An 11,385-nucleotide genomic window follows, 5' to 3' on the forward strand; every position below is an offset into this window, starting at 1 on the left:
CAATGCGATATTTTCTGTGTCACAATCAAGAGTGTATGGAGAAGCTGATTACAAACTCGTAGGAACGTGCAATGACAATGACACGGTTAATGGAGTTAATTAGAATAATTAGAATCCTGAACTAAGATGTGCTGCCGAGACGCTCGCGGGCATTTGCCGCATCACGGGCAATGACGTGGATATAGGTTAGGTTTCCTAGGTGGCGGCTTGCTGAGGAGGGTCCTTTAACGGAAAGTGCCTACTCTTTATTTATTGTAAATATGTTCGAGATCACCGACACTCAAAGTATGTAACGATTTATACTGAATTTGCAATAAATTTCCGGTTTTGTTTCACCAAAGAGTCTATAAACAGGGCTGTTTAAAAGTGAACAGAGGGTGCATCAAGAGGTTATGCAAATTTTACAATTATCTGTTTTAGAAATTGGCGTAGGCCTCGCCGGGTTTGGAATCTCGTTCCTTTTCCTCGGGGTTTTGCTGTTTTTCGACAAAGGTCTCTTGGCCATCGGTAATGTAAGTCTTTGCCCTCGTCATAAGTGATAAGTGAGGTTAGAAACTGCCATAGGCTGTGTTTATGTTTTGTATATTTCTATGTATATCATTTGTAATATACCTTTCTAGTTTACGATAGGTGCAGTTTAGCTCTATGTATATTATTATTTTATAGACCCATGTTTAGATGTAAGTTTAATAATTAATTAATTAATTAAATGACGATACCTTCTATCTAGCTGCTGTTCATCTCGGGTTTGGCATGCGTCATCGGACCTCGTAGAACCCTCAGTTTCTTCTTCCAAAGGCATAAAGCAAAAGCCAGCGCTGCTTTCCTTGGCGGAGTCATAGTAGTCCTCATGGGCTGGCCACTGGTTGGCATGATCATCGAGACTTACGGCTTTGTCCTCCTATTCAGGTATTTTGTTCTGCCACTGTATTCGAGGTGCATCGAGTTTAATACTTGTACATTTCAGTGGGTTCCTGCCTGTAGCCATAAACTTCCTAAGAAGGGTACCTATCCTAGGAACGTTCTTGAACATGCCCGGCATCAGCCGGATACTGGACATGTTAGCAGGTGATTCAAACAGGACTACAGTATGACCGATGTTCTAGAATCACCCGATCACCCTTTTGCTCCGACATTGTATATATAACTTGCACCGCCACATCGACTCATTTGTGCCCCTTGGTCATTCCATACCACGGTATTTTTCGACCAGTCATTAAAACGTCAACGCATACACACAACTGGATTAGGTAAAGTATACGTAAAAGTATACAAGTGAATCCACAATACACGTAAGAATAATTGCATTCGACAGTGCTCGCCATACTTAGGTTAACTCACGTATTTTGTACAAATATCCTCGTAACTCTGTACGTTTATGGAAGTGTACCCTAAATGTAGATACATTAAATGGATAAACCGACTCGCCAGATGCACTTCTTCTTTAATGTAATTGTTTCTTTTTTAGACACATCATCGGAGGTTCATAAATAGATGCACAGATACTCGAGGGAGCCAGGTACTGCAGGAGTACTAGATACATGCAGACATTCATTAACAAGTCCCTTGGAATATTGGCACGATGTCATTTGCGTAATACCTACCACATGGTCGGCCACGACCTCTGGTCAGCAATAGATAACAGCTCGAGTGACAATTACACAAACACGTGTGGATGATTGCGATATATCTTTTTTTTAATTATGTAACGAAGGTACTCGTACGTTCCAATAATTGTAGCATGTAGAGGGCATCGATTAAGCACAAGGGAGATAAGGTTTTACGTCGGTTTTATTGAGTTGCTGTTCGCTGCACAGATCCTAACATGAACAGATCCGGTGCATACACTCGGAAAAAAAAAAGAATCGTTTGTCTCTCTCTTTGATTATCTTACAGCGGTAGTCGTCTGGAGTGCGAAATTAAATATACCGGCCACCCCTGAAACGGGCAGACGGTTGCTGACGAGTTACTTTAATGATCGTTCTCTCTCTCAATAGTAAGTTACGAATTATTTAATTATCTACAACGGGCCGAGAATATGGGCGGGGGGCGGCCCAGGTCTACGCGCCCCGCCATCGCTGTGTATCTTCGCCGCGCGCGTCCCTCTCGCTGCGTCGCCATTACGATCGGCTCGATTTTCCCACCCGATCTTAATGAATCTCTCCATAAATCGACAGATCGTAGACGATCATCCACGACCCGTCATACGGTGTCCTGACCGGCGACCAGAGCAGAGGTAAAGAAAAAAAAAGTTAAAAAAAAAAGAACCACGTTTACCGGGGATCGATCTCTCACATCACGAATGGCCCTAAGAACTAAGACTGGGCTTGCCCGTTTGCGGAATTAAAATACTGAGTCTGGCAATAAGTTAAACGAGTGTTATCTAGTCTAGTCCCAGAATGTGAAATTCCGTCCGACCGCGGCGCGCCCATGTGTCTTTTATTTAATATTACATCCCACTTTTTTTTTTGTTATATTTTCATTTCTAAGCATTTTCTAGAATCGTGTTCGAGCGATCGATGGAACCGTTGAATTATTCTCCCCGTTAGGTCGCGCGGCGCGGACACCCTTTCTCTCGTACCGGTTCGGTGAGGGTATTATAATCGTGTTGGTAGTTCGAATAATGGTAGTTGGTAGCCATGATAAGTGATTGGGATGGTAAGGAGGTGATGACGAGGTGTGTGTCGATCAGGCTCTCGGGTTTACATTAGGTTCTTCAGCTCGTCGTAGAGGACGAGTACCAGGGCGCCGCCGGTACCACGGAGGACGTTGGAGAACGCGCCCTTGAAGAAGGCGTTGCCACCCTCGGACTTGTAGATGGTCGCCCAACAGTGGAGGGTGTTTTTGTACAAGATCTCGGACTTGGCACGGCCGGACTGCATCATCATACGCCTACGCACCGTGTCGAAGGGATACGAGACGATACCAGCGACAGTGGTGACGGCCTGGAAAAAAAAGCGGAGCGTGTAATCGATGGCTCAGGGCCACGTTTATGGAGAAGCTTGGGAAGCATTTTGTCCGAGATGGGCCGAGGAAGCGATGCCCGTTACTCACCTGGGCGATACCCCAGGAAACCAGGAAGGGAGTCTTCTTCGGGTCGGGCAACATGCCACGAGCGGTGTCATAGAAACCGAAGTATGCCGCACGGTAGATGATGATACCCTGGACGGATACACCGAATCCTCTGTAGAGACCGCCGAGGCCATCGGCCTTGAAGATCTTCGTCAAGCAGTTACCAAGACCGGAAAACTCACGCTCTCCACCCGCCTTACCGACGTCCGCAGCCAACCTTGAAGAGACATAGAAATGTTAATCCTTCGCCCTCGAATAATATTAAGTCTTTTCGCTAGGGGGAATCAGCAATTCCAGGCTGGATATTCCACTTTGCATACTAAACATTGATGTCAAAGCTTTTGAGCTTCACCCGAATGCCATCCTTATATTGAACCAAGTGAGGACTGAGAGTCGTCTCTGGGGTCCAAAGGGTTAAAGTGGCTCTCCGATCGACATAAATTCAAATGTGAGATCCAGGAGTTCGATAGATACAGAATTCTAAACACGGGACATTACGCCGAGAAGAATGACATTAAATACCAGAAAATTGCCGGTATTTCCTGGAGACATCTTTTTCGAGAATTCACGAGAATATGTTAATACTTATATTTTCAATGAAATAAGAAAAAAAAACAGGGCCGAATTTTATCATTTTGATCATTAAAGCTTTACACCCATATCTAATTGAGACGATTGATGAGAACTCAAGTAGATCGATGAATTCTAGTCTTAAATTTTTCTGAACCTCTGGTTTTGCAAAAATTAACCCTGAGACCGTTCCATGTAATCTCAAATAATTCTGTAACCTTGATTGAAAGTACCTTGTTGCCCACTAATTCACAATGGAGTGTACGTTAATGATTGTTTTCATAATATTGATTACGATCCACTCATGAATTCTCGACAAAGTCTCGCCCTGTTGTGATATACTGGTAATTTTCTGTCATATTCTCCGACTTAATTTCACAGAGAATTTTCTAACTCTTCACAGATATTGCGTAGCGATCGATGAAGGTAATGCACCTGGTTCTCGCAAAGTCAAGGGGGTAGACGAAGCAGAGAGACGTCGCTCCAGCGGCGCCACCGGAAGCGAGGTTTCCGAGGAAGTAACGCGTGAACTGCGTATTCTTGTCCACACCACCCAAGAAGACCTGCTTGTACTTGTCCTTGAAGGCGAAGTTCAACGCCTGAGTTGGGAAGTACCGGATAACGTTGGCGAAGTTACCACGCCAGTAGCTGAGGAATCCTTGCTCCTTCGGGATACGGATGAAGCAATCGACCATACCTAGAGGTAAACCAAAGAGAAATATTAATTGACATCTTAATTGTCTCCGCAAACTTATCGGTACATTAATAATCTTGAACAATGGTCGTTAGAAATTTGGTACGACACGGTGGGTCAATTTAAATATTCTTCAGCCAAAAAGTAGTCATCGACAGTTATTTAAGATAATATGCTTTTTAAGTAATCCTATCCTAAATTACTATGCAACGATACGTTCAATCTAATATATACAAATATGATTTCAGACAATACAAGAAAAATCCAAATTTGTTTCTTTCAATTCTATCCAAAATTGTCTCTGACAAAAGGTCACCAGATAAAAACAAACGTTCGATGTTTGCAAATTCTGTCTATAATGTACCAAGCATTCATCAATGAAGCATATAATTTGAAAATGATCGATAGACAATTGTTTATCTGTTTTGTAAAATACATTTTGTCTTTCTATAATGTAAAATAGATAACAGAAGATGAAACATATCCTTAGACAAAAGAATATTTAAATTGGCCCGCTGTGCAACGGGCCACACCTTCGCTGCACCGACGCGGAGGGATTTAAATCGAAAAAATGGCGGAAGTGTCATATAGAATCCAACATGGCGGCGCGTCCTTCGCCCGATCCGGGAGGACAATTATCAATTAAATCTCTCCCAAAGTGAACTGGACGGTTAATCACCGTTGAAGATGAACGAAAAATCATCTCAGTTTCCATTTATTGATCGAGGCAAGTCGAGGCGTTTCCTCTGTGAATGAATTTTCTTAAATTCGCGGAGACGGTCCGCGGATCCAAAATGGCGGACCGGATTTATTCTTTCGCCCGGCGCTCGGTTCGGCCGACAGCTGCGTTTCCCTTCGTATGCGAGCCAGCGCGAACGGCGCTACCGTTCAATTGACTCGATCAAATCTAGCGTCAACTGGATTTAATGCAGCCTTGCCTCCCCTGTAAGATATTCCTGCGCTTTGATCGTTCCCGTGCGGTGACGTCGTGGCGACCGTTTGAAAGATTTCTCAAGGAAAACTCGAAATTCGTGTGGGAGCATGACGCGTTTCGAATGACGCGCGTCGCGAAACGTTCGAAATACATATCGAAAGAGAGAAAGAAAAGCGAATCGTCCAGGTAGGAACTAATACGACTAATATCACGTGACTCGATTCACGTGGAAGCTAACGTCTCCATCGGTCGCGTTCTACGAGCCAGACAGAGCCAAATATCGCGAACCTTGACACGAATACCCACGGATCTCTAAAAGCTGACCGAGGCACGAATCTTCCCTTCTCCGAGAGGCTTCCACCGTGTAATTCCCGAGGCCCCATGCTCTGAAAGCCTAACCTCAATCTTTCTGCAAGCGTGGACGCCCCCCATAAGCGGTACCCGTATCAGACTCATTCCTAACCTCTTTCCTAATCATTAAATCATTAATTATTCCTTGCCAAGTATGCATCGATGCAAAATATTAAGGTCACGGTATTGCGAGGTTCCCTGAACTTGAACATCAGTTAATAATTCATTCCAGGGTGCAAACGTAATCTCAATGCCGAGCGCGGGTTCCCCTGGAAACCGGAACGGAGAAAGCTTAACCTCAATCTTTCTGCAAGCGTGCATTAGCGATATCTTTCAAACCCAATTCTGCTTTCCTAGTCCTCTTCGTGTGTACTAATCATTAAATCAGAAAGGATCTTACAGAAAATATGAATAGACGTCAGGTTTTAAGGCCTCTATATCGCGAGAGTCATTAAACACCAGAAATTATTCTAGGACGTGTATTCAAAGTCGCTGACTCGAAGACATAACCTCTAACCCGAGCTAGGGACGAAAAATCGACCGAAACCATTCCCAAGAGAAACTGCACTAGAGAACCTAACCTCACTCTTTCAACAAGCATGAACAGGAGTTTCCCATTAACTAGAGGTATTATCAAACCCTCTTTCTTATTAAATCACGAATAACCCTAAGTATAAATTACCGCAAAATTATAATGCCTTCGTATTTCAAGGATTCCTAAAACTCGAGTTTTATTTCCATTATGCGAGTCGGTGGCATGAGAAGGTAACCTCTAATCCGAGAGCGTGGCCATTTCTGAGAAACGTCGACGGAAACCGTTCCCGAGGGAAACCAGAACGTAGAAGACGAAAAGGCTGTAAAAATGGACGAAGAGAAGAATACGGCGGAGCGAAACTCTAAGGAGCCACGTCGGAAGCCGGCTCGTCGTCGGGTCAACCCTCGGGGGCCATGGAGGGCGGCCATGTTGGACCGCAGGGAGATCGATCGTCGTGGCCGATTCCAGAGGCGACCCACGCCGCGACGCTTGCTGCCATCTGGCCGCGACGGCAAACTCGCTCTTATCGACCCGCCCGCGGGGGCTGGTGCTCTCCACGTCCCCGGGTCGCGAAAAGGCCCGGAAGTTACATAACGGTAGGAAAATCGCGTTACATAAAGCCCTGGCAACCAGTCGCGGGTGTCCCCGTGGCCGTGGAAATCGGGCTTTAACGCCGTCGACGGCCCCTCAGGGTTACGTAACGGCGTCGAGTTCCCACAACGGCTCGCCCGGTCGGCCTAGGAGAGGTCTCCTTGCCGACTAGGAAAGCTCGTGACAGGAATGACGCGCGGAAACGTCAGCGGCCTGGCTAGCCAATCGCGAGGCGGCGTCGCTCGGCGCTAGCAAAGGGAGACCCCTAGCTCAGCCTCGTGTCGCGCCTCCTACTCATGATTTATGATTTATCATCAATGACTGAATTTATTCTCTATTCCCAGGTCGTGAGTACCTGCATCCCGATGTCCTACTTACCCTTGTAACGCTGGTCCTCGGCGATTTGCTTCGAGATGTGCTGAACCTGCAGCAGAAGCTTGACTCGCTCGATAGGCGCGACGGCCGTCTTGGAGATGGCCGCGGCCACTCCACCGGCGATGAAATCCTTGGCAAAAGCCACGGGATCCGCGAGTCCAGACATTTTGGATACTTGGTATGTGTATGTGTGTGTGAGAACGAGGTACGAGTGCGAGAGAACGCGGGTCAGCGAGAGGAAGAGGAGAGGCACCTGACTCCTAGATCGGACGCGCGCCGGACGATGAGTGAGCGAGGGAACGTTCCTGTCGGCGAATCGGCCCTCCGCTAAGAATAGTCTCTTGGGCCAGCAGACACCCCCGCGCATGCGCAGCGTGCACCCCAGCGCCGCCGCGCGGCAACCTCCGCAGCCTCGGCAACCCTGACACTCGGCGCACTTCCGCGCGCCGCGCCACATTCTGGGGCGCGCGAAAACGCGCGTGCAGCCATCCGAATACGAGTTTACGGAGGTTAGGGCGTATTTATAGCCTAAGCGGGCGCGGATCGAGGATCTACACGTGCGGCCCGACCACGCGCGGATTTTCTTCCGGGTCGGTCGGCTGGTCGACTAATATTTTCACACCTTACGTCGGTCGCGACCAGGCGTCACGCCGGCTCGTTCAAATCGCCGCCATTTTTGCCGATCCTGCTTCCGTCGCGCCGACCAATCGGAAGCTGCGAGGTGTCAGGGACGTGCTACGAATGCGCTATTTTTAGGGGCCCTCGGGAGGCGTGCAAGGTTTCCACGGTTAGTTGGAACGAAGAGAAATAACGTAGGCCTGGAAAGCAGTGTATGGGCTGGAAGATGCAAGAAAGAGGGCTGCGCGAAAAGGGCGCCGCGACGCTTTATTGCCTGATTCCACGGCCCTGGACTTCGCCCCGCCAATGGCCGCGCTCGATAATGCACTTCTTGTCTGGGATGTTACGCCTAACGGGATAAGTAGTCGGTGTTATCTGCATTTCTTAAGGTGAATCTAATGGCTGGGATTGGGATGGGCGAATTCATGATTCGGCGTCGTTTTTCTTTACAGATTGCCGGTCACTCGCTCCATCGCGAATCCGGACGTCGACCACCGTTACGCAACGATGTCCTTTTGAGATTAACCGGCGTGAAGCTAATGGCGGGGGTCCACACGAGAGGGAAAGGCAATTCTTCCTCGCATTAAGCCCGGTTTATGCCTCCGTCCTTCCCCTAACTTGACCCTAATTTAATTGTTCACTGTAAATGCTTTATGCTTCCTTATCTTAAGTCTAGCCTTTAGCGTAAACTTTCCGTTTGAAATTTTTTATAGCCAACAATTAACACTTATTATATTACCCACCGGCGAATTTGGCAATAGGATAGAAATTGTGGCATCGCAGAACCGATTAATAGGCTTCCGGTCGGTGAAGCGTTAAGATAGGGTTAAGGCAGGGTGCTTTGGGGGCGTTTATGCTTAAACTGAGGGGTAGGATAAGGAATACGTAATCGTTGTCCACGAATTTCTTATTGTAAACCATTGGGCTAGGTAATTTAGGACGGACGCGTAAATTGGACTTTACAGGCGTCCCGTGTTTGAATCTACCCACGCGAGTTGGGGCGAGAGCGTCACTTCCTGCAACTCCACCAATCGCGAAGGGGCATTCCCTTGCTCGTCACGTCAGGGTCATCGCATGCCCGAAATTCTCCCCGAGCGATCTATAGCAAGGTGTCCAATTGGGGACAACCTCCACCGCATTTTCTGTCCTCATACCGATTGATGATTGGCAACGAGATCGCGCAGCTCCATCCATAATCAATATGAACGCGCGTGCGAAAAATTCGGCGACTTCGAACGAGGACCTGAATGTTAAGGCAATTAATTGTAATTGCTTATGAAGTTGCATAGTTGTTAATAGAACGTCAAGGGGGCGATGGTCGGAGGGGACCTTGCAATCGTTCGCCTCTCATTCAATGGTTTCTTTTCCAGAGGCGGCAGACCTAGGTGGTCGGGTCTTCAGGGTGTTTCGGTCTCAAGAACGAGATGCAAGGTCAACCTCCCGAAGAAGGAGGTCAACGGGGCGCTCCTTGCGTAACCCTGGCTTTAGTCCAGGGTGGCGGAGCGGCGCCAAAGTTCAATGGAGCAACGTCGACCAAGATGTATTTATACATCTTGAAGATGCACGTAGCGGACCTTGCAGAGAATAGCTGATTGCTAAATGCGTAACCGACCCCGCGCGTACCCCGCTGTCCGCAAGTTGTCGCCGTTACGAGGAAAGAAAGAAGAGACGACTCTAAACCCTGGACCGAGAGAGACTCCCGAAAACGAGTCGTCCGTTCCTCCCCTGGTACTTTTTAAGCAATCGCCGCGCTAAGTTCCTCCTGCATTGATTTATCGATTCGACCTTGAGGGTTGCAAGGCATACGCTTATTTAAACTGATATGAAAGGTTCATTCTATATATATATACAGAAGGAAAAACGTGGAGCTCATGAAATGTCAATTTGAATTTTTTTTTTTCTAAATGACATTTCATGAATATTACATTCGTCCTTAGAGCCTTCATAATCACGTGCTGATGTTTCAAATGATTCGGTGCACTCAATTTGGAGAAAAGTTTTATAAATATTTTGTGTATATAGAATAACCCTTTAATGTCATCTTAAGTAAACACAGGGAAATGTGACCGCGTCTTTCTTCTCTCTTCTGGAGAAGAAATGCAGCAGGCGGGTAGATGAGGTATTCTTTGTGGTGATACTCTACTAATTGATTTTTTTCTTTTATTATCGACAGCATCGATTGGCACCTGCGGGAAGAGGTCTCCAACGCATCGTCAGAAGCCCAAGTTTCGCTGCTAAACGGCCTTGCGAGTATTACGCTCTTGGCTTACGACGACCACTCGTGCTCTTCGTACCTTGACGTTACGAAGGGTTGGCCCTGAACCGAGAAGCTCGTCGCTCAAGCCCCGAACGTTTATTCCGAGATTTCCGATAGAGAAACGCCAATTTCTGTCCCGTCGCCTTGCAACGACCGTGTAGCGTCCTCCGATCGGACGGCGAATGCCCGAATGCAGATATGTATTAATTAATATTCCCCCGTGATATGGGAATCACCGGCAGCAGACTGTGACCACAGTTCGCGATAACGCGAGGAGGTTGGTCTGCGAAGGAAGTCGAATCGAGCGTGTGTCACGGCAATATCGGGTTACTTGGACAGTCAGATAACTGGCTCGATAACGATCAGAATGTCGCGTCTATAGTGCTGAAACGTCCCGTTCAATGATGTTCATTAGGTGCACCTGAGTCCTTTATGGGAGTTCTAGGAATTTCTCTCGGGTTATTGTATTGTTCGGTGCTGTAGAAGCGACCTTATTGCTAGTTATCCCGTTTTAAGAGCTTCGAGAAGGTCAACGTGCGTAATTACGAGTGACATTACGGCGACCGTGGCCGTGGAACGGACGAGCTGCAGACCGGCTATTTCTGACCCTTTCTTGGGCCTCGAAACCGCGAAATTCTACCGTCAAATTAACCGATTAATTATGTAAGTTCCTAGGAATTAACGGGCTTAAGGAATTCCCCCTAAAAGCATTGCACAAATGCAGTTAGCACTGACACGGTGGAAGGCCACTACTTTAAGGCCGATCGATGTCGCGACTTGCCGATCGCCCGGACGCTCAGCTGGTGCAACGTCTCAATGTATTTTTGCGTAAAAACGAGATCCACGAATATATATGGAAATTGTTACGCGAGCGACAGGTCTATTCGGATAACACTTAGCAAGAGGTGGGGGCCAGGCGTTGCAGGAATTATTAACGACGGTGGCGCACGGGAATATAGTCCAGGGAATTTATTATTGCGGGCAAGTTTTGTCTCCACGTGGGACCTTGTAATGTATGATGTTATTAAAGGTCAGGAAAGTCTTGCTAGTGTCCCGACTTATGAAATGATTTGTTAAGACGATGAGCTTTAATCGAGACCGGTTCATCGCTCCTGAATTTCAGTGGACCTTGAATCGCTGATTCCAGAAATTATCGGGAATAACGTTTCCATGAATTCAAATCTCGCGACCGGAAGCCCTATTTTGCTGGGTATCTCTTGTGGAGCGGGGCGCAACCTCGAGGGAGATCTGGGTACAAACGTGGAGGAATGCAGGGTTGCCAAACTCAGGAATTATTCTCAGAGATGGGTTGGGAGATTGCTTACGGGCAGGACGTGCGATCGCATCCTGTGCTGCCCTCTGGTTTCGTACGTTAGCTTTCACCGTTT

General features: G+C 47.3%; 2 protein-coding genes across 2 annotated transcripts; one reads left to right on the top strand and one right to left on the bottom strand.

Annotated features, from left to right (window-relative positions):
- The first annotated feature begins 52 nt into the window (after window positions 1–52).
- LOC105699175 (vesicle transport protein GOT1B) lies at window positions 53–1,851 on the top strand. Its single transcript, XM_012423975.2, has 5 exons — window positions 53–285; window positions 421–512; window positions 731–909; window positions 968–1,068; window positions 1,469–1,851. Exons 1-5 carry the CDS (start codon window positions 261–263, stop codon window positions 1,492–1,494), a joined length of 423 nt encoding a protein of 140 aa, XP_012279398.1. The 5' UTR covers window positions 53–260; the 3' UTR covers window positions 1,495–1,851.
- Window positions 1,774–7,436, bottom strand: LOC105699174 (ADP,ATP carrier protein 2). The gene is made up of 4 exons (XM_012423974.2): window positions 7,126–7,436; window positions 4,078–4,339; window positions 3,055–3,289; window positions 1,774–2,945 (listed from the first exon to the last, which is right to left on the bottom strand). Exons 1-4 carry the CDS (start codon window positions 7,286–7,288, stop codon window positions 2,703–2,705), a joined length of 903 nt encoding a protein of 300 aa, XP_012279397.1. The 5' UTR covers window positions 7,289–7,436; the 3' UTR covers window positions 1,774–2,702.
- Window positions 7,437–11,385: the final 3,949 nt, after the last annotated feature.

The sequence above is a fragment of the Orussus abietinus genome, unplaced genomic scaffold (assembly GCF_000612105.2).
Source record: "Orussus abietinus isolate OABI.00-Male unplaced genomic scaffold, Oabi_2.0 scaffold3, whole genome shotgun sequence".
Lineage (NCBI taxonomy): Eukaryota > Metazoa > Arthropoda > Insecta > Hymenoptera > Orussidae > Orussus > Orussus abietinus.

Coding starts and splice junctions, on each gene's coding strand:
- LOC105699175 (XM_012423975.2), top strand. CDS start 261: ATGTTCGAGATCACCGACACTCAAA. Junction 286..420: donor CGAGATCACCGACACTCAAA/GTATGTAACGAT, acceptor TATCTGTTTTAG/AAATTGGCGTAGGCCTCGCC. Junction 513..730: donor GTCTCTTGGCCATCGGTAAT/GTAAGTCTTTGC, acceptor CCTTCTATCTAG/CTGCTGTTCATCTCGGGTTT.
- LOC105699174 (XM_012423974.2), bottom strand. CDS start 7,288: ATGTCTGGACTCGCGGATCCCGTGGCTTTTGCCAAGGATTTCATCGCC. Junction 4,340..7,125: donor CGAGGACCAGCGTTACAAGG/GTAAGTAGGACA, acceptor GTTTACCTCTAG/GTATGGTCGATTGCTTCATC. Junction 2,946..3,054: donor TTTCCTGGGGTATCGCCCAG/GTGAGTAACGGG, acceptor TTTTTTTTCCAG/GCCGTCACCACTGTCGCTGG.